The sequence below is a fragment of the Neolamprologus multifasciatus genome, chromosome 23 (genome assembly GCF_963576455.1).
Source record: "Neolamprologus multifasciatus chromosome 23, fNeoMul1.2, whole genome shotgun sequence".
NCBI classification, from domain to species: domain Eukaryota; kingdom Metazoa; phylum Chordata; class Actinopteri; order Cichliformes; family Cichlidae; genus Neolamprologus; species Neolamprologus multifasciatus.
In genome coordinates this window covers 40,100,095-40,126,600 of record NC_140460.1, presented here as the reverse complement: position 1 = coordinate 40,126,600, position 26,506 = coordinate 40,100,095, and the positions used below count along the sequence as shown (strand labels likewise).

Here is a 26,506-nt window from a genome sequence, read left to right as displayed (position 1 = left end):
AATGATCTGCTGGTCAGTTTGTACTGCATACTTTACAACCTGAATATAAAAGAGAATGAAAGCACTTTTCCATTGGTTTAAATCCCAATGTCATATCTGCCAAAACAATGTACCACAATGCACAAACGTTCATGCGTGCAACTGTTTGACTGCCTGTCAGGGTGAGTTATTCATGTATAACCACAGATACAGACAACACTGCAGGACTGAGGTACAAGGAAGAACCACTTGTGCGCAGGATACTGGCTGACGCTCGTTTTCGTCATCCTAAAGACAGGCTGAGAGAGGAGAGGAGGAGCAGAGGGCAGAAACAACAGAACAACTGAAGGTGAAGAACTGAAGAAAACCAGTGTGATTCAGTAAGATACTTTATTAACGTCCAGTTGTTCTTCTCAGTGCTCACTCCTGAATCTTTTTCTCATCAATACGTGATTGCACACTGAGTCCTTTAACTCTACTTTCTAGCAGATGCAACAATGCAGTACAACCTCATGACCTTTGTGTGTAATAGACCTGTCTCACACTAATGTAAACACATAAGGTCAAACTGGCTTTCTATTTTAATAAGCAACACAGAGACTGCTCAGCTAATAATGTGTCTCCTGATTGTGAAAAATATGGTTCAGGCTACTAAAGTGCCTGAAAACTTGTTTCACTGTGAAATTTAATTATTACAAGAACGTTCACATAAACTAAACTGAGCTTTTCTTTTTTGTTTTTTCATGCCACACTGCTGACACTTCTCTTACCACTGCAACCACTTTGGACTTTACCTTCAGCCCCTGGTGTTGTCGTTTTCTTCACCTCATTCTTCTTCTGCTCTTTGTCAACCACCATTATGTCTTTATGGTGGCCAGCAGCTGCTTGTCTGTCTTGACTCCACCTTAAAGTCCCACTGGACCTCAGCCCTGCTGTTGTCATCCAGCTGTGTCTTCCATACTGTCTCAATAATATTGAGGTCCAAGCTCTGGGGAGGCCCATCCATGACTTACTGTGTTTTGATCTATTCAGATATGCTTTTAATGTATTGGCAGTGTGTTTGGGATCGTTGCAGTACCAAAAAAAAAAAAAAAGATACCTTCCAGATGGTATCGTATGATTGATCAATATCTGACATTACTTTTCTTCATAATTTCATCAGTTTTCACAGGATCTCCAACACCATTGGCTGAAGTGCTGCCCTAAGCCACGACAGAGCTCCACCGTGTCCTACACATGGCTATAGACACTCACTGTTGTCCTGCTCTCCTGACCTTTGGTCACCATTTGAACCAAAACTGTAAACTTTGGATTCATGACTCCACCACGGATTTTCAGTCCAGTCTTTGTACCTCAGTCTTTTCTTCCTGTTTCCCTTCATTAAGGATGGCTTCTTGACAGCCAGCCTTCCACTGAGACCATTTCTGATGAGGCTTCGGTGAACAGCAGATGGAGGAGCTGAAGGTCCACATACATCCTTCAGGTCTTTGCTGGATTCTTTTCCCATTTCTTGAGGTCATGACTTTCAGATACACCACTGTTCATCTGCTGTAGATTTTTCTGCCTGCTTCTGTCCTCTGATGCAGCGGTCCCCAACCCCCGGGCCTCGGACCGGTACCGGCCCGTGAGTTGTTTGGTACCGGGCCGCGAGAGTTGAGGCTCAGGTGTGAAATGTATAGTTTTCAGGGTTTTTATCAGTTTTCAGAGTTATTTTGATATCGTTTACTCAGTTTTCCTGGGTCTTTTCACGTGTGTTATGAATAAATCTTTTTTTCGGTACCGGTACTAGTTTTATTTTGTTGTATTTATCCGCGACACCTTAAAGGCCGGTCCATTGTCGGCCATAAACCGGTCCGTGGCGCAAAAAAGGTTGGAGACCGCTGCTCTAATGTCTCCTAAAGAATTTAAGGAGACGTTGCACACCATGCTGAGATACACCAAGTTTTCAGCTAATAGCTGTTTGGGATTTACATTGTTGGTGTGAAAAAGTACTTTACCTGTCAAACTGTATTATCTATGGGATTTTCAGACTCAACTGAAGAAACTGGGGGAAAATGGTGTTTTTGGAACAACCTGCTGGTAACAAAGTACTCGGAGATAATGGATCTTTAAAATTCTTGCACAAGTGCATAACTCAAAGGTCATCCTTTGAGTTATGCACTTTTTTATTATTGATTCATAGATCAGCCATAAAAAGCTTGGACAAAAAAAAACAAAACAAAAAACAAACCACTCCCTGTTTGAGTTTGCATTCATCAACCTGAGTGTCCACGTCACCCACCTGCCTGTCTGGTGGAGTGACAGTAACATCCTGTCAGCCTTCTTTGGCTGGAAGGTAAAAACTAATAAGTCAGTCTAGCTGATCGGTGGCAAAATATTTTAAACATAAGGGGCGGCGTGAGACTTTTGCACAGTAGTAGATTAGTGTTCAATAGACATGGTTAATGTTAAAGTGAAGTTTATTTACAAAATGAATTGCAGACAGAAGGATTTAAGGCTCCTAGGTGACAATAAACTTCTTAATCCAATCTGTTTTTAAACTTCAAACAACTAAATTAATTATTTTCAAAGTCAAGTTTTCTGCTTTTATTTTAAATCTAAGCTGCAGTTTGGGGAAAATCTGCTTTCACTGGGCGCTGTGACCTGTTCAGACTGACTCACATCCTCTTTGTTAAATCTGATTTCGAGATAAAACAGATGTAAGATGAAACTGAACCAACTAGAGACCAAAGAGACCACTTGAACTAAAAGAAGTTCCAGTAAGTTGCAGGCTTTCCCATCAAAATGACCTCATGCTTCATCATGCAGCTCGTCATCACTGATAAATGTAAGAAACTTGAAGTTTGGAGCAAACACAAGAAACAAGTTCTAAGTGTTACCAAGAAGAAAGTATATTATTTATTTTTTGTATTTACAGTTCAGTTTACATTAAAAAAAAATCTGAGAGCTGAGACGACACATCATCCTCTTTTCTGTATCGTTTGATCTCTAAACTCATTTGGAGGACAGAACATAACAGCGGATGTCAGAGGCAGGACACTATGATGCATCAACGCTTCGACTTTATCACTGACAAGTGTTCTGGGACAAAAATAGTGAGAAACATTTTGTTTTAAAGAATCTCAGAGTTACTTGGAGAGGCTTAAACATCTGCCCATGAAGCAAACATCAAGTATGAGGACAAAAGAACAAAAAGTAAGAATAATCTTTTGGTTGCTACAGTCCTACAACAAAAACCAGATTAGAATCATTCAAGAGCACACGAGAGCATTTTAACATCCTGAGGAGAAAAGTGAACGGGAACAAAGTCTCATCTCCTAAAATATTCTCTCTTCTCTTTGATTTGTCTTTTGTCTCGACTTTTACCGATCGGGTCTTTGGAGGCAGAAGACTTTCACCTGGTTGTCTCCTGAAGCGGTTACAGCAAGAGTGGCTTCCCTGCGGAGACACGAGGACGGCCAGGATGTGATTAAGAGACAGTGGAAACAAAGAGTAAATATTTATTTGAACCCTGCTCACAGTGGCTGAGTTCACATGGATTTTTATTATAAATAGTGCAGAAAAAGAAAAAAGCATACGGAGGCAGACTCGGGCGGATTATCCTCATAACCAGGCTGTATGCAGGAGACTGGTTTGTGTTGTTGTTTTAATGCCAGGGACAGCGGTCGTTCAAGCAGCTCAAACTCACACTCATGTGTAATCCTGGAGCTGAAGCTGATCTCAGTGCTTTTAACTGGAGAACCTCATACTGGGGGTTCGTGATGTAATTTGATATGCATCTTCAAGTAGCTTTACAAACCACCTCATCTGCTCCTCCTGCTGAGTACGATCTGTCATCAATGACGTCAGCGGTGCGCTGTGGGGTCTTTCTGCTGCTCTTTTCACCTCTGGATTTCCACAGGGAGAACCAGAGTGGAGAAGAGCAGCATCGAAAACATCAACATGCAGTGGGAGGGTGGGAAATTCCCAGAGCCGTGTTTTACAGATGATGTGGTGTGCTTTGGATCATGAGCTGTTCCACACTTTCTCCATACTTTTTCTTGGTTTTCCCAAACTGTGCTGGCCTTAGATGGTTTTTAGGAGAGTCAAATCTCGGCCTTCTATTCTTGCATCATGAGCTGTTGCACCTTGCAGTGAATCCTCTGTATTTACTGTCATGCAGTCTTCTCTCTTTACAGTAGACTTGGATGTGCCTGCCTCCTGGAGAGTGTTGTTCACTTGGTGGGCTGTTGTGAAGAGGTTTCTTTCCACCATGGAAATGATTCTGTGATCACACACTACTGTTGGACATCCAGGTCTTTGCTGAGTTCACCAGTGCTTTCTTGCCATCTCAGGATGTAACAAACTGATTTCGGCACTGCTAATATTGCAGCAATTTCTCAGATGTTTTTGTTTTGTTTTTGCAGGGTGGCTTGTTTTACCTGCATGCACAGCTCATGTTGTCTGTTTGCAGCAACATCTTTCAAATGCAAGCATCACTGCCCATGAAATAACATTCGAGTCAATTTTCCAGTTACTTTGGTCCCTTTAAAAAGAGGGTGGCACACGTTAGGGAGCTGAAACTTTTCATCTAATTTGAAGGTGTATACCCTTAAATGAAAGCTGTCAATTTAATATTACACAAAGACAGCATGAGTAAATACAAAATGCAGTTTTGAAATTATATCATTTATTAAAGGGGAAAAAATACCCATACCTACCTGGTCCAGTGTGAATAAGTACGTGCCCTTTAAACCTAATAACTAGGGATGGGTATCGTTTAGGTTTTATCCGATACCGGTGCCAAACCGGTACTTTTGAAACGGTGCCGGTGCTTAAACGGTGCTCAAACCGGTGCTTAAAGAATGGAAAACACAAAAGTGGTCCAAAAACCTCTCATGTTCAGCTGTTTTTTTGTAAAAAGATAACAATGTTAGCCTTTTCTGCAGCTATGGGGCATATATGGTATCACTCTTGGCTGGAAGCAGTGCTTAAACAATGGAAAAAAAACACAAACTTTGTCCAAAAACCTCTCATGTTTAACTGTTTTCCAATTTTTCTTTGGTCATTTTAACCTTTTTGGCCAGGGTGAAGGGAGTATCTGCCATCAAACAAGAAGACAGCTGCATGTAGCTATGACGGTGTTTGCTGTTCACCTTACATGCATTAATGTAATAACGTGGTTAGCCTACTCAACGTAAATTACACACCAACAACATTAAGCTACTCACGCAGAGAAGAACGGCTGCTGCTGCATCATCATCCGTCATCATTTCTGCTACACTGGCAGGGCTAGGGGCCAGGACTCTCCTCTTCGGGTTTTTGGGGGATGTTGCTAATTCCGGGTCCGATAACAGGCAACCCACAAGCAGTAGATGTGCTCGGTGTGAGGTCTCGCAGCAAGCTATCAAATACGGCGCATTTCTCGGCTTTAAAAAAAAACACTATGCGTCGCCAGGTGTTTCATCAGATTTGAGGTGTTACCTTCTTTGACAGTATCACAGTATCAGCTTAAAGCACTTGTTGCAGCTGCTGAGTTTGCATCTTTTGCTGTGAAGTACAGCCAGACTTTTGACCGCTTCGCCTTGGACATTTTTAATCTGTAGCTCTGCTCTAAAAGAACGTACGTACCTGGACCCGCCTACTATTCTCGGAAACTTAAAATGATTGGCTAGAATCTAAAGTGTATCATTCCATACCAGTTGGTGGCGGTAATGCACCTTTCAGTTGTTTGCCAACCGCCAATACAAATGTAAGGAAGAAGAAAGTGTATCACAGCTCAGGAAAAAAAGCACCGAAATAAAGCACCGAAATGTGCGCTGTTTTTCGGTCTGGTTACTACCGTTTATGTCAGAACCGGTGCCATCATGGCACCGGATACCGGTACCCATCCCTACTAATAACTGTGCTTGGCAGCAAGCATTTGCAATAACCTGCAAGTCTTTCAGATCAGTGTGGAAGAATTTTGGCCCACTCATCTGTGAACTTGTTTAAATTCAGCCAGACTGCAGGGTTTATGAGCATAAACGGTTAAGGTCATGCCAAAGCACCTCAGTGTGATTTAAGTCCAGACTTCGATTCCACTCCAAAACCTTCATTCTGGCTTTTTCGTTGAGCGATTCAGATGCAGACGAGCTGCTGTGCTTCACATCATTGTTCTGCTGCGTAACACGAGTGCAACAACGATCCTTCAGTAAACTGGAGCTTCAGACCTACTGGCTCAGTTCATCCTTCAGGAGTTTCTGGTAGAGAGCAGAATTCATGGTTGCATCAATCACGGCAAGTCGTCCTGAACCAGTGAAGCAGCCATTTTTATCCAGTCTTCTTCTGATTGTTTAATCATGAACTGACCTCAATTATGACAAGTGAGGCCTGCAGTTCTTTAGATGTTGTTCTGGGCTCTTCTGTGACCTCGTGGATGAGTCGTTGATGGAGTAGCTTTGGTAGGTCGGCCTTTCCTGGGAAGGTTCACTGCTGTTCCAGGCTTTCTCCATTTGTTTTGTGTTTCAGTGGAGCCTCAAAGCCTTAGAAATGTAAGACCCTTTCCAGACTGAGAGGTAAATTACTTGTTGTTGTTGTTTTTTGAGATATTTTAGCCTACTGCACTTTGTCAGAGTTATTTTTGACTCATAAACAACATTTTTAATGATCTGAAACATGTAAGTGTGACAAATATGCAAAAAAGAGAAAAGAATCAAACTAAATCAGGAAGGGGAAAGACTTTCTCACAGCCAGAAATTGTGTTCTGCATTCAAAATAAGAACAACTAGTTTTCCTGGTGCCTCCCAGTGAAAAACTACTTCTGCACATCCCTAATTTCTAACGCACTTAAGTGCCCTTGAGCAGGGCGCACAGTCCTGGCAGCGTGCTGTGGAATCATACCTGTTCATGGTGAAGTCCAGGATCTCTGCGGTGTGGCCCTTGTACTCGGCCACCATGTTGCCTGAACGAGCGTCCCATAAACGCAGCGCGCCGTCTAAACTGCAGGTGGACACCACAGAAGAAGACTGTTCCCACTGCAGGTGAACGATGCCAGCCTGGAGGAACACAGAGCGATGAAAAACAGGCGACACCGACGTCAGTCTTAAAGTAACATAATGAGCAAAGCTTATTACAGGCTGGAGGGAAGAGAGTTGATGTTTTTAGCTCCTTTTTCGGTAAACTGTCAAACAATGACTTCCTGCCTGAATGTTCTGTGTCACATTATCTGCACACGAGCAACATCCCTTCAAACAAACCTCCCTAACCCTGATATGACTGCAAAGCCTCCCCACAGGCACAGAGCATAAACCAGTATGAACACAGGCGGGACCAGACGAAACGTGCACGAACTGTCCCGCTGTCGGCCGCGTCTCACCTCGTGACGGCATCTGTGCCTCAGGGCTTGCGTGGAGAGATCGTATATGGCCAGAGTCCCGTCCAAGTACGCGACAGCGATGAGCGGCAGGCTGGAAAGGGCGACAACAGTGAAACGGTTGAGGAGGAGCTGAGGCTCTGATGTTTCTGTATCACTGTGAGTGTGCAGCCCACTCACACGTTGCAGAATCCCACAGATTCCACAGAGTTCGATTCCTCTTCATCTTTTGAGCCTTTTCCTTTGCCTCCTTCCACAGAGAACGCGCCGACCACCTTCACACAGACACAGAGGTCAGACACAGGAAGCATCTGCTTCACTACACTTCCTGCCTGCTCGGTATTGGTTGGCTGTGGCACCCACCTTTCCCGTGGTGATGTTGATGAGCTTTGCACAGCCGTCCACTGAACCTGTCAGCATCAGAGAGCCGTCCTTATTGCAAGCCAGGCAGGTTAGCGCCCCCTGGTGTCCATCCTGACCTGTTAGGAGACAAACAGACATGCATCTCAGTAAAAGTCTTGAAGCACCGCTCACTTCAGTATATTCTGCTAGAAGAAAAACGAAACCGGTAAAAACAATCTGCTGCAATAATGTTGATGTCCAGGCTCTGGGGAGGCCAATCCATGACTGATAGTTTTTCTACACAGGTATGGTTTTACTGCACTGCCATGTTTGGATCACTGCCATGCTGGAAAATGAAGTTCTTGGCAAAAAGAGGCTTTCAAGATGCAGATGCAGCCCAAACCATGAGACGGCCTCTACCGTGTTTTACAGACGGCTGCAGACACTCACTGTTGTATCTTTGGCCTGATGTCCTTTTGGATGCCTCACTCTATAAGACCTGCCACTTCTCTCACGTTCAGTTTCTGGACTTCCACATGCTGCTCATCTGCTGTAGATGATTTTTTTGGCCACTTCTATCCTCCACTTGGCAAGTCTTCTTAAATTTATAGGACACACTGCACACCACGCTGAGATGTACCAAACAGTCGTCTAATAGCTCTTTGGGAATCGCCAAAAACGACTATTTTATGTTTGTCTCCAGCTTTATCATCTTTGGCACAGATATAAAACAACCGATGCCTTTCTGTGAGACACTGCTGATAACAAAGTGACTAAAGATAAAGGACGTGTAGACACATTGCTGGTTCATCCCTTGCGTGAGCTGTGATTTTTTTATGTTTGAATCATTCAGTGATGAGCGGCTTGGAAATAATCTTCTTGACAGGGACAAAGACTGGACTGAAAATGAGTGAGGAAAAAAAAAGGCCAAAGAAAAACGTTGAAAGAGGAAAACGATTGCTCAAGACAAATGACAAAAAGTCTGGCTGCTTGAAAGAAGATATAAAGAAGTGCGGGATGGCTCGAGACTTTCACACAGTCCTGGTGTTTTAAACCAAGAATTATGATCAACATTTACTGCTGCTGCTCATCCTCGTTCTTTACAACTGTTTACACATGTTAAACACCTTTCTCCAAATACGAGCTACAACTTTATTTACAGAAGACCTTCGTTTTGCTGTTTCTTTTTATTGAGCCATAACTCAACAAATCTGTATTATGCTCTGCTACTTTTATTGCTTTTCATCTGTTTATATGTAACTTTAATGTGGGAAAGAGCACTGAGACTCCTTTCATCCAGAATCTACACGATTAAACTAAAGCCAGCTGCATCGCCCCCTGGAGTCATAACAGCACCATGACATGCACAATAACTAGGGATGGGCACCGGTGTCCGGTGCCATGATGGCACCGGTTCTGACATAAACAGTAGTAACCAGACCGAAAAGCAGCGCACATTTCGGTGCTTTTTTTTTTTCCTGAGATGTCATACACTTTAGATTCTAGCCAATTATTTTACCTTTGCGAGCGTAGTAGGCGGGCCCAGGTGCGTACGTTCTTTTAGAGCAGAGCTACAGATTAAAAATGCCCAAAGCGAAGTGGTCAAAAGTCTGGCTGTACTTCACAGCAAAAGATGCAAACTCAGCAGCTGCAACAAGTGCTTTAAGCTGATACTGTGATACTGTCAAAGGAGGTAACACCTCAAATCTGATGAAACACCTGGCGACGCATAGCGTTTTTTTTAAAAGCCGAGAAATGCGCCGTATTTGATAGCTTGCTGCGAGACCTCACACCGAGCACATCTACTGCGGGTGTGGTGCCTGTTATCGACCCGGAGTTAGCAACATCCCCCAAAAACCCGAAGAGGAGAGTCCTGGCCCCTAGCCCTGCCAGTGTAGCAGAAATGATGATGATGATGCAGCAGCAGCCGTTCTTCTCTGCGTGAGTAGCTTAATGTTGTTCGTGTGTAATTTACGTTGAGTAGGCTAACCACGTTATTACATTAATGCATGTAAGGTGAACTAGCAAACATCATCATAGCTACATGCGGCTGTCTTCTTGTTTGATGGCAGATACTCCCTTCACCCTGGACAAAAAGGCTAAAATGACCAAAGAAAAAGTGGAAAACACTTAAACATGAGAGGTTTTTGGACAAAGTTTGTGTTTTTTCCATTGTTTAAGCTGCTTCCAGCCAAGAGTGATACCATATATGCCCCATAGCTGCAGAAAAGGCTAACATTGTTATCTTTTTACAAAAAAACAGCTGAACATGAGAGGTTTTTGGACAAAGTTTGTGTTCTTCATTCTTTAAGCACCGGCACCGTTTCAAAAGTACCGGTTTGGCACCAGTATCGGATAAAACCTAAACGATACCATCCCTAACAATAACACACCTTCTTTCATAAACACACCTCCGTCATCTGGCCATCAATTTCCTTTAATCAAGATATAACTTAATATGTTTTCGTATTTATTAAACTCACAAATCACCTTAATAATAAAAAGAAACCATGTGTGAGACGCACCTTTAATGACGTGGATAGCATTTCCCTGCTTCAAGTCCCACACGCGTACTGTTCCATCCTCATAACCCACCACAGCCCGTTTACCTGGAGGACAAAATATATATATTACAAGACTTTAGAGGACTGAGGGGCATTAAAGTTAAAACAGTGCACAAAATGACAGTTTCATCCATTTAAAACCACATTCATCAAATTATAGCATATAAAATAACGGCAGGAGCTGCTTTTACACAGAATTTTCTAACTGTGGTTAAAAGTGGGCAGGTTTTGGGGGTACTGTGTGGGGTGACTTTTTGTATCCCATCTCTCACCATCGGGGAGGACTTTGCCGCTGGTGGCCTGACAGGCTGAACTCTGGAAGGTTTTACAGTCTCCTGCGGGGATCTTCCACATCCACACGTTGCCATCATTCGTTCCCGCTAGCAGCACTGGAGCACAGGGATGCCACTCCAACCACTGAGATAGAAAGAAACAGTTATTATACACACACACAGACACACACACACGCACACACACACTCTTACCTCCAGATCTCCCACTTCAAAGGACCAGATCTCCTCTTTAGTTTCTACTTTCCAGACTTTAATCAAGCCGCTCATGTCTCCGGATGCCACCAGGGAGGAGTCATGGCTGAACATGGCACACGTCACTGAGTCCTTGTGACCTGTGTAGGCACAGAGGGCAAAGAGCAGGATGATGTTTTTTTCCTGTTTTGCTTGAGGTCGACAGAAAAGCTACTTGGCATCACAGTGTGTCCACATCTTTATGTAAACAATCTGAAAATGCTTGCGTGGACACATTTCACACATGGTTGATGTCACAGCGCTCACGCTACGCAAATAAATGCACTAGTGCGTTTCTACTTTAGAAGAGCACACAAAGCCACACTGAGCCATTCACACACATACAGAGCTTCATTTTGTGCCTTGGAGGATTCTCTTTCACTCACACTCTGATGGATGCACCAGCAGCAGCTTTGGGTTCAGTATCTTGACCAAGGAAGCTTGGACCAGAACCTGTTCACCCTTCTGAGCCACAGAGAAATAGATGCCCATTTCCCAGAGTAAATGGAAATGCTAATTCCCCCGTTTTTTGCCATTTTCTTTTGTTTTTGCTTTATTTGCGAATACCAGGATTGTGTTTAAGTCTGGAAAAGCAGGAAGAGTTTTTGTAAAGACACCCATGTTTGCTCCTCACCTGCGTCCACAAATGAAGCCCAATCACACTGTAACTAAACATTGTGATTTTAACCATGCTGCGCTGGTGCTTATGTTTAAATTGCCATGGTAAAAACTTTATGTGATCACCCCCAATCTACCCCCTGCCTAAACAACCGCCTTTGTCTTTAGTGCCAGCTCACTACAGTGATTTCCCTAAATCATCCAACCCTCTGAGCTCTACACTCACCTGTGCACTCCAGCAGAACTTCCCCATCGCTCACCCTCCAAACATAGGCCTTATCATCCTCCCCTCCGCTCACAGCCAAGTTGTTGGTCGCTGGGTCCAAACTCACACAGAACACCGAGCCTGGGCAGAAAAAAAGGGTCAGACCTTTTTAAACCGTAAGCAGCCAGGAGCAATCAGAGAGCAGCAGCAGAGACACCAGGGAGGTTTTCACCGGTGTGTTTGGAGAAGGTGAGATCGCTGTCGTCCTGCTCTGCCTCAGCCTCCATCTCGTCCTCAGTCTCCCAGCCGTCATTGTCATCACCTGCGTTTCCAGCGTCATCGAAGTCGACGTCCTCCAAGTCATCAGCCAAATCATCTACGAGAGAAAAAGCACAGCACACGACGGTCACCTGATCTATCTCTGCTCTTGCCCCGCCTGTCACGGGAGAGGAGACGGGACAGGTGCTGCCGAGACCCACCTGGGCCAGGCTCCGCGTCGTTCAGGTCGATGACTTCAATAATTTCCTCATCTCCGTGGAGCTCAATGGCACTTTCCTCGGAGTTATCCATGCTGCTAGCAAAACACCCGCAAAAAAAGCTCGGTTCACGTGACTTTTGAACGGCCTCACGCTCTGCAGCTCCCAGTAAGCTTGAAAATGACACTGACTCTCAAACGTCGGTTTAAGCGACGCGAGGACCTCAGAAAGAAGAAACTACCTGTCAGAAGGAAAACTGACTCCCACGTTTTCTTCACGTTGTCGAGATTAGCGAGACTGGCGCATACTTATGACGTAGGGGAGTCGCTCGCATAAAGCGTCATGCACTATGTAATCCGCAAGATGGCGCCATTGGCAAAATTACACTGTGGCGGGAAAATATTGGCTGACCGGCAGGATTAGCAAAATTAAAATTAATAATTTAATACAAGTAATTGTAAAGTCCCCGTGGGCATCTTGTCTGAGAACATTTATTTGTACAGTTATATTAAGTTTAGTTTACTTTTTACTTAATTTTCTATGGATAAAATGATAAAATAAAATCATTTTAATGGTCGTGGGGACACAACACACTGTATTAATAGAAGTTTTTTTTGAAAATAAACGATTAAAACGTCTGTAGACCCAAAATTAGGTCAGTTAATTTTGTATCTCTACCTAGTTTACTGTTTTAAAATTCTCAGAAGGATTTTATTTAAAATATCTCTAGTGGTAGTCGCATCAGTGTAAGTAGTAGCTGTAATAAAACGCAATCATTCTTAGGCCTTATAATAATTTGAACCACATTCAAAGGACTACTCATGATTTGTCAGTTTCAAAGAAAAAAATATGACCAATATTTGACAGTAATACTAACTATGTGAGAAATGTTGTTTTACTATCCAAGTATATTCTAGTCATATTAAAATCAAATCTCTATTTAAAAAGACATACAAATAGATGGGTAACAAGCACAAGCTAGAGTGTATAAAGAAACAGTTAAAATGTGCTAATGAAACACAGCAGTTTCCTGTTATATGTTTAACTAACTAACATACACTGCATTCAGAGTATTACGTGGTTTATGTTGAAACTAGATAATCCCAAATTTAAAGTCTCTATACAAACAGACCAAAAACAGATATTTGCGTACGTAAAACAAATTAATCAGCCTAAATCCTCAGAAATAACTATTTACTGTTTTCTAGATTACGCTTGTCTGTGAATCTGTTTATTTCATTTATTTTATTAGCTGCTCAGTTGTGTCCTTATTACTGATATGCCAAATATGACCAGTTTGCCTAAACAGAATTAGAACTTCATGACTCCTATTGGGGAAAGAAAGTAAAGTGAAGTGACTTATAGTAGAAAAAAATAAAATAAAATGAAAAGTGATTCAGAGGATTGATTAATTGCACTGACACCATATTAAGTAAAATCCAATATTAAAACTGTTATGATGATAAAATAAGCACACTTTAATATCACAATGCAGCAACTTAATAAATTTTTTCTCTTTTTTGCTATTTTACAAAATAACTTTATCATGATAGCCACTAAATATTGTGATCCTGTTGTAGCACAACTAATTCCCATTCTTAATTTTCATCAGCAGCACATTTCATATTTTACACATTTTAGAATTTTTCTGTAAGAAACATCAAAGTCAAACATCCTTGTAAGAACAATCTTTGGTGTCATAAATCATCGCCGTGGCGTATTCCTCATTGTAGCTGTATAATCAGCCTGACCGATTGTCCTTTCACTTACTTCCCTGCATGATTAGACCTCAGTTTGCCTTCCAGTGAAACGCTTAATGCAGGGTCACAAAACTCTAATTTATGCACCTGTTATTACAGGTTCAGGAGGTGAAGCAAGATTTTGATTTGCCGGAAAATTAATTTGTGATGTTATTGTTATTGTTATTGTCATGGTAGCAAGGTTTGCTGTGGTGTTGTTCAGTGAAACTGATGCTGACTGTGAGTTTTAGCCTTCATTTATGTGTTTCTATAAAATTCTGACAGTTTCCATAAAATAATGTCGACCTAATCATAATTAGGTTTATGTTTTATGATGCACAATGTGACTGTATTAGGCTGGATTGTGCTGCACAGTAAGCGACACTGCTTAAGGATATTTCAGTGAGCCTGTAACAGCAGGAGTTTTAATACTGAAGACAACATGTTCCCTCTGATCCTGCAGCAGAAACTCGATTCTTGAGCATAGGTATCAAACATAAGGCCCGGGGGCCAGAATCAGTCTGGCAGAGACTCCAGGCTGGCCCAATGGATAGCTCTAGAAAAAATGAAGGAGGGTGTAAACTTTGGACTTTTAAATGCATTTTAAGACATTTTACAGGAAATAAAGACCCCCCCACACACACACACACACACCTCTTCATTCATGCCGTACCAAAGTAATTAAGTAATAGATTCATCATTTAATTACAGTTAACGGGAATGAAAAAGCTGACTTTTCTATCTGTGATTAAAACAGAAGGCATATGTCAGAATGCAATAACACCACAGGAAAAGCGTTCGAAGCAGGTCTGCTCATTTTAAAAGGAGCTCCTTAATCCCTCCATCAAACATTCCCTGGCTGGAGATATTTTATGAACACTTAGCACAGTTTGTCTACATCAGGCTTTCGGTTGGAGTTTTATGTCTTTTGCTATATGCTGCTGGCAGGACTCGGCGACTGCATGCCCAAATAAGTTTTACTGGCTGCCCGGGCCCTCCGTGTTCAAGCTTTCTCCTGGAAAAATACAGCCATCTCATGATGTGGTGGCGAGATGTGGAAATATCAGGGTGTACGTTATTTAGACGTTTTAAATCTGCAGCAGGCGAGAGATTTATAAACTCTCTGTTGGGTTATGAGTAACGCTGGAAGAGGCTTTCTCTCCCTGGAAAGTTCGATGACATTATTTACAACGCCGGTCGCAGCCGCTTTATTTCTCAAATCCATTTTTGCTGTTTTCTCTTTTCTTTTTTCGGTCTGTCAGGCCAATAAAAAGAACTTCATTCGACTCCGACGTGCATAATCTTTGGTTCTGTGCGGCTTCTAACGCTGTCAGATTAAATTGGCAATATGAATCCCGTTTTTGGACGTTTTTAGTGCAGCTGCTTGACATCTGTTTTTGGAAGGATGATGCAGACGCTCTTCCAGGAGGTGATATTTTCCAGTGTAATCAAATTAACACATTCTCATACCAAAATATGGCAACTACTGATTTTTTCCCCTTTTAAAAGAGCAGGTAGACATTCTTTGAGGCTTAGCAGTTTCTCAATCCCATGTGGTCCTTAAATGAAAATACTGACAATACAACTGAATAAAGTCTGGGATGGTGGATACACAGGCTTACTGCTAGACTGTTTATACAGTCTTTGGTCAGGAGCAACAGGAAATAGCACATGACCTCAAAAAAACATGCGATGCAGTCTCAGGATGTTCACTGAAACATCAATCATAAGCTGCAAAGAAACTTTCTGCAGCCTCGCCCGTGTTCTCGCCGCTACTATGACACGTTTCGAGGTTTTCAGACAGATTTTCCACAAGCTCCTGTTCGCCGGGGGGCAGGATATTTGGTTGTGGTTTCAAGGTGAAACGTCACCAGCGGTGGAAAGCAACCGGCTACGTGAATTGCTGGACACACAGTTTGCTTCATGCTCCCACTTCACTACAGTTCAGATGGAAATGTAGTGTTTAGACATCATTTGCTTTTCAAAAAAGCAAACGTAAGAGCCCACGGAGGCGCCGCGGCAGGAAGGTTGTGGCTTTTAATCTCTCTCTTCGTGGGCTGGGACCTTTTGCCGTGGAGTTTGCATGTTCTTGCTATGCCCGAGTCAGTTTCCTTTGGGCTCTTTGGTTTCCTCCTCCTGTCCAAAAACCTGCACATTGAGATAATTGTGACTGTAAACTGGGAATGGATGTTCATAAAAACAAAGCCATGTATAAAATATCAAGCATATCGCATTAAAAGTAATGTAAAAATCACTTTTGTTCCCCACTCTGACTCTCACTTTGAACTTCAGCAGATTGTTTTGGTCTATATGCCCACATGCATGGAGCTGCTGGCATGCGATTGGCTGATTCGACACCGCTGCTAATAAACAGTGGAGCAAGTGGACACATTTAAAGCTGCAGTTTATTTTAAAAAGAAGGTTTTGCTATGTTTGTGTGTGTGTGTGTGTGTGTGTGTGTGTGTGTGTGTGTGTGTGTGTGTGTGTGTGTGTGAAGGCCAGTGGTTCTATCATGTTCAAGAGAAGGCAGCATTTCTACTAGGGGTGGGGAAAAAATGGATACTGTGTAGTATCGTGATATTTTGTTTGTAATAATGTATGGATACAGGGACAGCAGGAATCGATATTTTGTTACAAAAAAGGTTTTTGTGCTCTGACTTCAGAGCATGTTGATCCTTTTTCTGAGCAAGAATCCTGACATTCCTTCACTGTCCAAATGTGTTTCACTTGTTTTTTGCAGCAATAAACATGACAGTTTACTTATTTTAATTTAAGACATGTTTTATTTTAATTAAGTTTAAAACTTTTTTATTTAATGTAAAATTATATTTTGTTTTAATTTACTTTCAAATTCTTCAGTTGCTGAAGGGGCTGCATAGTTTTCATAAACTGCATAGTTCAGAATAGCTATAATTGTACCAGATGGTTGATTCAGTTAAGTTGGACTAGACTGTAATACAAACCGTTCAGTTTGTCAACAATCAAACTGAAATGAGAGAAAGACTGAGTGTGAGACTTTGATATTAGAGAAAATGAATATTGATAAAGTTTACCTTTATGTACAGAATCTGAATATCGCAAAATATTTTTAAAAATTGCAATAATATCATATCGTGCGTTAAGTATTGCGATAATATCGTATCGTGGGATGTATGGTGATTCCCACCTCTAATTTCTACAGCTCATATGTCATGGACTGCTTATGAAAATGATGTGGATCGCTAATGATAACTGCTGCTCAGTAGGAAAATAAGTCAATTTGACCTCATGTCAGAAGAATTAGTCAAAGGCTCCAATTTGAAACCACCAAAAAGCCAAAAATGATCAGACCAGTTACTTTATTGACTCTCACAATATCTCAGATTTATCTTGTGAACTGTGCCAATAAATGGCCTGATTTGTTTTTAAGGTTTGGAAATGACGCAGTGGATTTTTTGTCTTGCTAGCAGTGCTCTTCAGAAAAGCTTTTAAGTCTGCTTTTTGTTTTTAACACCCAGATGCTCTGGAACATCCTGCTGGGTGGGCTCCCCTCTGCCGTCATCAGGACAGCTAGACCGAGAGCGACCCGTCAAGCGAGCTGGTTTATGTGTAAAAAGCAGGACAATCTGGGGTGCTATTACACACACATGGAAACGCACACTCTGCCTGAATGGGACGTGGAGGCATATTCGTCTGCCACGAGTGAGCGCGTGCAGTACATGCACCTTTTACACACACATGCACACGCACATAAAAACAGTATCAGTAATAAGGCCTGGGAGCTGTTGCTGTGTGAGAAGTAATTACTGCATGCAGCTCAGCGTGGCTTTGATGGAAACTTTTAGACTAACTGGCTCGACTGTAAGAAGCCTCGGCTCTGCTTCTTTTTAACAACAACTCTTTATGGCTTCATTTGCTCTTTTCTCTCTTAAACGCTCCTGTTTCAAGGAAACCTGGAAGAGCCTCATGTCTTTTTTTTCTACACGCACGCAGCCTAACACGCAGAGAAAAAGTTGCAGACGCCATAATTCCACCGATACGTTAGAAGTTGTGGCTGCGCAGTCCGATCGCGCGCTGCCAAATGCGGTGTGAGGATGTTCAGAAGTGCTTTCTCCGCGGCTGCCGAGGTTCTTTATGACACTGAGGTCGGCGAGCTTTGTCTGCACGCTGCGACTGACTCATGTGGGACCGTGCTGGGTGAGACGACGGCTTCCCTTCACAAACCACTAACAGCCAGTTGTGTGTGCACTGCAAGTGGTCTGGTCCACAGCCCGTGTGTGATGTGTCTGCTGTGGTAGCACAGCCGAGGTTTGCGCAGGCCCTGCACGCTCACCAGCCTGTTGACTTTCTAGCCTGATTACTACTCCTCTTCCCAGCCTCTGGCCAAAAAACATGGTGTATTTTTGGAACAACATTACTGAGGATCTGTGTTTTTAGCCAGAACCATGTAAGGTTCTTTGGACCGATGCTTTTAAACACATCATGCTCCAAAGAAGCACTCGTGACCTAAACTCTAAAGTGGAAGGAGGCGATGGCTGCTCCCCTGGATGCAAAACAGTTAACACAATCAGTGATTTGGCAACTCGAGTGTGTTCGCTGAATTGCAAATGTGCTGCTCTGGGCAATATAAGCCAATCTAATCCCTGCTTTGACATCATTGCCCTGGACGCACTCACACACTTGCTCGTACGCGCACGTTTGACTGTTTTATGCATGTCTGCGTCAGCAAAAGCTTGTACACAAACAATACAGATGCAGATGTCCAAGAGCAATTTGTGCTCCCTGACAACACGAGTATAAACTCTGTGCTTTTGTGCAGAGTTTGAGACAATGAGGGCATATTACCTTCCAAATATACCGAGAGCCATGATTCTTCTTATTAACACAGCTTTTATAGCTGTTTATTCGTTACATTTGCTCAGCTACCAACAAAACGCGTCATTTTGCTCAAGACAAAAGTAATAAACTACTGGATAGACTGTCATGTGATACAAACGTTTAGTCAGACCAGCCATTAGCATTATTTTTCACTCTTAACTTGACTTTTTTAAAAAAAAAAAAACTTTTGGTAGTTGCCTTTCTATTTTCTATTAATTTTTTATATCGTAGAGAAAGGTATGGTTTTGCAGTTGGCCCTGAAAGATATTAATTAAACTGGAAAGTCATGTCTAAGTTCTGTAATTAGATGGTAAATGTATCTTATGTCTGCATACATAAAGAGAAAGAAGGTCAACAGCTCCAAAGACCTTACACGAGCATATCAGAGATGCCTCCAAGTCCGACTGCCTTACGTAACTGAAACTCCCTAGCTCATCCCTAAATTATCATCTTTTGTTTCTATGGATACAGCTGTCCCTCAGGGGCCTGCTGCAAAGGAGGAGCGACCTTGATTAATAAATGCAAGTCGTAGTGGAGCAGCACAAAGCTGGGCCCGAGTTAAAACTAATAAAGAAGGTCTTCTGACGGCGGTGAAAACCTTGACAGTGAGAAAGAGAAGGTCAGCTGGGGCAATTAAGCATCTGCCCCGGCTGAGGTGCCCTTGAGCAAGGCGAGGACTCGCTGGTGGACCCTGACCTCTGATCTCCCCGTAGAGGAGAGCAAATGAAAAATGATAATGAACCAACTCCATGCAACATTAATGATAAAAGAAACTACCAGTATGATGCTGTGTAATTCTAAATTATTATAAATTACTTGGAGATAAAATAGAAAAATACACAATAATTTAAAGCATGTGACAAATTTTGTGTATGTTTGCTAAAATAGTTACGCTAATATTAGATAAAAATATTGCATGCTAAATAGCAGGCCACCTAGAAGAACATATCTAAAGTTATGTGTCAATTATACACATAATCAACTGAATTACCTAAAAGGAGCGAAAGATTTGCAACTGTTGATTAATTATGTTTGAAAATGTAACAGGTGAAGAATTCAACAAAAACAAACAAACAAACACATTAAATAGCGGGCTAATGTAAAAGTAGGCTAACTGTTAATGCTAGCCAAATAGCCAATATTAAAAGTACTTTAAATTTATAAATGGTGCAAATAAACTGAAAGAGGAAGAAGGAATGTGTTAAATAAAAGTAACCTTATCTGAAAAGCCTGTTAGCTGGAACGAAACTATAATTGAGCTTAGGTAAAAGTAATAAAAGGTAGAGTAATTTAACACATTTAACATATATTGTGTAACAATCACAACACTGTGGTTGTAAAGGTATGACACGGTAGGAACAATACTCAGGTAGCCTGTGACGTTTAAATTATCCTCAGTTGATAGTAAGAGACCCAAAGTGTGCCAAGGAAATATCCCCACAGCATCACTGCAGCACCAGCCTGAACTGTTGATGCAGCATAGATGCTTTCATGTTAGTCTATGCCAAATTGTGAGCCTACCACCTGTCACAGCAGAAATAAAGAACTTTTTTCAGTCTTTAATTTGTGCAATTTTTGTGAGCCTGTGTGAAGTGAAGCCTCAGTTTCCAGTTCAGCAGTGCCTAAAAGCACTGAGTTGCTGCCCTGTGATTGGCTGATAAAACATTTGTGCTGACAAGCAGCTGAACAGGTGTACATGGCAATAAGTGGCCGATGAGTGTCGTTCTTCAAGGTCATGGGTAAAAAAGTTTAGAACAGGTGCTTTACTGATGAAGCCTGGAGCTATATAAAACCTGGAGGTAGATAAAATATTTGAAGATTTTAACTTGACCCAAATATTGACAGTTCAGTCATGTTGGGAAAATTCAAATCAAAGATGCTAAAACATCTACATACTAGATAAATAATGGCTTATTTGCTTGATGTGACGGCTAAAATGATTGCACGTCACACGACAGCCTGGGAGACAACAACAATCAACATTTCTCCTTCAAATATATTGAAAATATTTGTGTTGGAGCAATGTTCATGAAAATAAAAAACGAGCTTCTTTCCTTTCCTGAATAACAATTTCAGAATCAAATCTTTCCAAAACGTCTCCGTAGACTTCAGCGAGCCACCGAAGCCGCCTCAGGGTTATTAGAGCAGCTGAAATCACAGCAGAGCTCTGTAGTCTGCTCACACTGGGTGAATAATAACGCTGTCTCCGCCGTCAGATGTAGCCTATATAGAGACTGGTTAGCATATTACAGTAATTGAGTCAGCTGAGGCAGGCAGCAGTGTTGCAGGTTTGCCTGTGGGTGGCTGCTGAGATGCACAATCAAATACAGAGTAATGGAAATAAAAGTATATTGGATTAGAGCAGGCAGCATGGAGGGCGTTTCACGTTGCAATGCACGGGAATTGGATAAAAATGTTTGTTCCATTTTGCTGCCGTTGAGCAACTGAAGTAAGGTTATAAATATTGCATTACAGGCAGAAAACTGCTGTCACACAGTAACTACAACATAAATAGATTAATAACGCGTTATGAAATGTTCGGTTACTGTTGAGGATTTGGTCTCTTTCTGCTTTTGATTTCAGTACGCTGACTGGAACTCAGTCTACAGATTGACATCAGTGTTGTTCTGTTGCAGCAACAAGTATTGCTTTTACATAAGTGCCCAGATACCAGTTTAAAACTCTATTGGCCAATAGCACTGCAGTACTGCTACTAGAACCTTCTTGGAGTGTAGTAATGACACTAAGGCAGATAAAGCTGCTATAAACTAAGATAAGGTTATTAGAAAAAGTCATTTATAGAAGTCAATCAGCAGAACAGGAAAGAGCAGATTAGAGATATAATGATCACAACCCAGAAAAATGAAACATCCAAGACTCTTTATTGCCATTATGCGAGCATCACAAAATGATGGCAATGCATATGTCTACACACATGTCGTCATCCACATAAACACATAAACGTTTGGCCTGAAGATGTACAGGCTATATATAGCTGTGATCACGTGGAGCAGACCATCATGATAAATGTCATAAGGTAGCATAGCTGCCTCAGGATAGTAATAATAAAATAAAGGATAATAAATCCAATATTTTTAGGGGGGGGTGCAACAAACTGCAATAGTGTCTAATTATAGTGCACTACAGGAAGGGGATAATGATCCCGTGATTCCATAAAAACGCAGTAAAAGTGTAAAGTGTGTGCATGCACATCTATAGCTGGCTCATAAAGCTGCACAAAGTTATAAAAACAAGGTAATGCGTGTATATGACGCTCGGGGAACCGCATGCACGGATATTACAATACAGGACACGCCCCAGAAAAAGTTCTTTTCCTCGGCCAGAATCACACGCATTTATCCAACCTGCCACACACACAGACACACACACACATACCACGCTGTCTGCTCGTAGATGATCACATTTTCATCAGCCTGACCCCGCCTCTGGTGAATGCAGGGGCGCTCCATGTGACGCTGGGGCTGTAACAAAAATCCAGTATGGCGGAATCTGTCAGGAGATGATTTTTTTCTTCCCGTCCTCCTGCGTTGAGGAAAAGAGGAGAAAAACCCCTCGGAGTGCTAACATGGGAGAGATTTATTTTTCTTTTTTCTTTTAAAAAAAGGGCAGCCGCTTTGGGACACATGCTGGGACGACTGGCCTCCCCCCGGCCCGTGTATAGGTGAGCTGTTTTGGTGTGCCTGTGGCCGCTTTGGCTGAATGTGTAGCCTCGCTTTGATGTTGATATCCAAGGCAGGGATGCGATGCACGGGCAGGCTTCACGAAAAACCACGTCCGGCTGAAGTTTTCACTCCGCTCATCTTCGCTTTCGCTCTCTCGCTCGCGATTGAACGTTTTAAACGACTCCCCTCAGAGTCTGAGTCACATCTGAATCCTGGGAGGAATTATTATTTTTGTCTTTTCCGTTTCTTTTTGCGACTTGTAACGATTTAGCTACAAAATATCCTTCACGGTTTTATTGCACTATTTGCGGGCGGGAAGTGTGTTGGCAACAAGGAGAGAAGGGGGGAGAGGCAGGAGAAGTGTGTGTGTGTGTGTGTGTGTGTGTGGGGGGGGTGTTTATTATGCCGATTGTTGCTGAGCTATTTATAGAGCCAAAGGCTTTAACGCGATAAAACACTGAGCTCGTGCGCATTTTGTCGCTTTTTCCCGGTGCTAATGGCGAGGAAGGAAAAATTGCTTGAAATGAAGGTAGGGGCCCGCGTGAGTGTGTGTTTGTGTGTGAGTGTGTGTGAATGGTTCGGGATGGGCGGTGGTAATTCTCTGCATGCGTCAATCTTTCTGTTTTTTTGTGAATGGGGGCGTACGGAGCCGTTAAAGCGACATCAGAGCAACGCGTTAGGGGTCGATTTAAAGTGTCGCCTTCCGCACGAAATAGTTCTTATGGGGAAACGTTAGTTTGGGAAGGTGAATGAAGCCGTTTGTCGTGTTTGAGAGTTTGGGCTGAAAGAGGAGGAACTGTGTGTACCCACCTTTTTGTGGCTGTCATCTGTAGCTGTGATGTGCATATTAAATTTCTTTTGAGGGTTATTCTTATCTTACATGCTTCTCTTTTGCTAATACTGGTGTAATTTTGAAGCATCACTCTGTTTTTTTCACTCTTTGCTCACTCTGGGCTTCAGGGCTTGTCTCCCCAGATCTGTCACCCTGCATCAAGCAAGCTCGTTTTTAGGGACAATGGCCTATGGGATATACGCACACACACACACATGAGTACCCCTCCCGAGACAGATGAGATGCCCCGGGGGGATTGGTGTTGCATGAAGCCCCCCTGGAGTGTCAGCATGACACACACAGTCCCCCCCCCACCCTACCCTGCCCGCCTGTGCCCTCCCTCCACCAATCCTTGCTTTGCTTTTCCATCACAAAGCGCAAGTGTGCGTGAGCTGTGCAGTGACCGACTTTTTTTTGGTTTGGGGGGGGGGGGGGGGGGGGCAATTTGTCCTGCGGCTGCAGTGTCTGGCCCTCTTGTCTTGAGAGTCCCCCCCCTACCCCCCCTCCTTTCCTTTTAATGCATACACACACACTCGCATGCACATCCCATCCTGCTTCAGAGGACGGTTGAGACCTCTGCAAACACACAAACACACACACACACAAGGGCGCTGCCCCCATACCCCCTCGTGTCTCTGCGGCCAAATCTTTCAACCTCACCCCCGGGCAGTCTGGCCCCTTGAATTTTGTACTAGTAGTAAAGTCGACTTGATACTTTAGGGCCGAGCTGTTATTACATCTGACACCGGTGCTCCGGGCCCAAGGAATCCAGGCCACTCTCCGTAAACAAAGAAAAGAACAGTCGTATATTTCCAGAAGCAACAGGAAGACAAATCAGTTACCTCCAAAAAACAAAGAAGAGCCTCCTACCAGGCAAATAACACAATCATTTTCTCTTTTGCTTTTTAATGGGATCTTTCCACCAATTTCTGCCGTGAACGCAGTGCATCCTACTGGGGAATTTTGTGAAATCCCCAGCGCACCTCCGTCAAAAAGACGCTATCTCAAGGAAAAGCTATTTATTGCCTGATTGGTTTACAGCTCCTTGCAGTGTATCATTGAACCCGGGGTTGCATTGACTTCTTGGAACTCTGTATTTTACTCTGAAAACTCACTGGTGCATTTCTAGGAGCAGGATTTGATGATTTGCTAAGGTTGGAAATGTTTGCAAATGTCCAGGGTTTCGTATCCCTGCAGCCAGAAGACTTTCCAGCATTGTGAAAGTTGTTTATTCTCATTAAGACTGTTTACAAAGTGAAACCATTAGTTCATTAAACAGCTGATTTATTTGCAAGCATGAGAAAGGATTAATTGTGCAAACCTGCTTTGGCTGTTTTTGGGCCTCAATCTGTTGTTATGCCATAAAAGACCTAAAAGATGCTTTATTAGCTGTAGTTAACTTCTACTTACAAACGCATGTTGCTAGAGTTATAGCAACAATTATAGATGACCAAGCTAAATCTGTCTGTAATGTAAGTGATATGTCCTCAGTCAGCAGCTGGCACATCCGTATGGAAGTCACTATAAGATCAGCGCTGTAAATAACTGCGAGTGCGAGACATTTAAAGGATGCACGTGTTGTTTGTGATACTAGCAGCAGTCCTTGCAGTCATCTTGTGTACAGACCTGAGAACAATACAGTCGAGCTGGGCGATAGGAGATTTTTTCATATCACGATATGTTTTTTTCATTTCAGGCGATAACGATATATATCACGATATCAGCCAAATAACTATATTTGTAAGATTTAAATGTGCCGTTGCTCACAAGTAAAATGTGAAATAATCAGCAGCTTGTTTTGATTTAAATATTTATTTCCCATAATAAGTTCAACAGGGTAGATGTACTTAAGGAACATGAGACTTTTTCAGATAAATAACGGCAAATATTGCAAACTACACAAAAGGCAGCCGCTAAAGCGTCTAAGTTTCAAAACAGAACAAACGAAACAGACTAAATTGTCAATTCCACTTAGAAACAAAATATTAATTCTAAAAATAAATCTTAGTTTGTTTTACAGAAGAACAAAATTGACTAACTTTTGTCAATATCAAATAAACTGAGAACTAAAAGGAAATTCTCGATCTCTCCTTGTTGTATAGCTGAGCTTTTCAAACAGTGTAACAGTTACTTTAGTCGACAAAAGCCGAATGAGGAATTAGTGCTTCCAGTCAGAGACTGAGCATGCACCGCTTTATTGTATTTCCAGACTTGCTTTCGGCACAATTTACAGTGCGCTACTCTGTTTTTGTCAGACTTGAAAAAGCCGAAATACCTTCACACTACAGAACTTCTGTGGCTCTTCCGTTCGACAATCTCTCCGGCGTTGGAACCATCATCGGTTTTCTCTTCGGTAACCTTCGCTCACGCTCTCGGTTCTCGGCACACTCATTTCCTCCATTACCCGGGCGGCACGGCGGCTGGCTGCTTCCCAAACAAATACACATGTGCATGGCACTTGTGCTGTACGTAACAAGTCACGTGACGTGCCGCTGCGGCTGTAATTGGTTCGGCTCTGCGCTACTTAATTTGGATTGGCTGTTCTTTTTTTTCTTTTTTTTTTAAGAGGAAAAAGAGATGAGGTCTATCGCAATAGTTTAACTTTTCTATCGAGAAAAAGTTATTTCTCAATACATATCGTTATCGTTCTATCGCCCAGCTCTACTGTAAATATCACGGATTATATAACTGTCTGTAATATCTGGATCGAATAGAGTACCAGAGCTCCTGCTTTGTTCATATCAGGGGTGTCAAACGTAAGGCCCGGGGCCCACAATAGACCCGCCAAAGACTTTAATAAGTTTCACAGCTTATAAAGAGCTTCCCCTGCAATCATTATGTCACGGTCCTGGTCAGTGACCCAGTGTTTTGACTTTCTTGTGCCTCTGAGCTTTTTGTATTATGTTCTCAGTTCTCTTTGTTGTCCCAGCTTATTCTTCAGTGTCTTAGTTTGGTTTTCTTGTACTCTGTTTAGTTCTCTGAGTATTTAGTAGCTCCCCTCTGTGTCTCTTTGTTGTTGGTGTTGTCTGTGTTTCTTAGTTGCGCTGTCTCCCCTAGTCTAGTTTGGGTCTGTGCTATTTCCTGTTTTACTTTGAAGGTCTGTGTCTCATGTGAGTGTATCCTACTTTGCTCCCTTGTCTCATCAGTCCTGATTTCTCCCAGCTGTGCTCTCCTCCTGTGTCTCATCCCCCTCGTTACTTCCCGGTGTATTTAAACCCTGTTTCTCTGAGTCAGTGTTGTGTCGTCCCTCTTGCTGTGTGGAGCTCCCTGTGTCTGTGTGAGTTTTAGGTCATTGTTTCCCAGTTTAGCTTAGTTTACTTTGTATGCTCGGTTTTCTGTGACCAGCAAATAAAG

The 26,506-nt window shown here is 42.5% G+C and overlaps 2 protein-coding genes across 6 annotated transcripts in view; one reads left to right on the top strand and one right to left on the bottom strand.

Moving 5' to 3' along the window:
• Positions 1 to 740: 740 nt before the first annotated feature.
• Positions 741 to 12,360, bottom strand: aamp (angio-associated, migratory cell protein). The gene is made up of 11 exons (XM_085151080.1): positions 12,045 to 12,360; positions 11,798 to 11,941; positions 11,587 to 11,706; positions 10,704 to 10,843; positions 10,491 to 10,635; positions 10,180 to 10,263; positions 7,676 to 7,791; positions 7,493 to 7,587; positions 7,316 to 7,406; positions 6,841 to 6,995; positions 741 to 3,417 (listed from the first exon to the last, which is right to left on the bottom strand). The coding sequence occupies exons 1-11, from the start codon at positions 12,133 to 12,135 to the stop codon at positions 3,342 to 3,344; spliced, it is 1,257 nt and encodes a 418-aa protein (XP_085007206.1). The 5' UTR covers positions 12,136 to 12,360; the 3' UTR covers positions 741 to 3,341.
• Positions 12,361 to 16,584: 4,224 nt separating this feature from the next.
• LOC146492317 (histone deacetylase 4-like) overlaps positions 16,585 to 26,506 on the top strand; it is a 92,247-nt gene continuing 82,325 nt past the window's right edge. The window contains exon 1 of one of the 5 annotated variants that reach the window (XM_085151026.1): positions 16,585 to 17,461. The gene's annotated coding sequence lies outside the window, so the exon portion shown is untranslated. The other 4 variants (XM_085151029.1, XM_085151024.1, XM_085151027.1 and 1 more) reach the window with 4 other exon arrangements.

What these genes read in the sequence shown, in the direction of transcription:
- aamp (XM_085151080.1), bottom strand. Translation starts at nt 12,135, where the DNA reads ATGGATAACTCCGAGGAAAGTGCCATTGAGCTCCACGGAGATGAGGAA. An exon ending in CACCTTCTCCAAACACACCG is followed by an intron (nt 11,707 to 11,797) that starts GTGAAAACCTCC and finishes TTTTCTGCCCAG; the next exon opens with GCTCGGTGTTCTGTGTGAGT. An exon ending in CGGCAAAGTCCTCCCCGATG is followed by an intron (nt 10,264 to 10,490) that starts GTGAGAGATGGG and finishes TTTGTCCTCCAG; the next exon opens with GTAAACGGGCTGTGGTGGGT.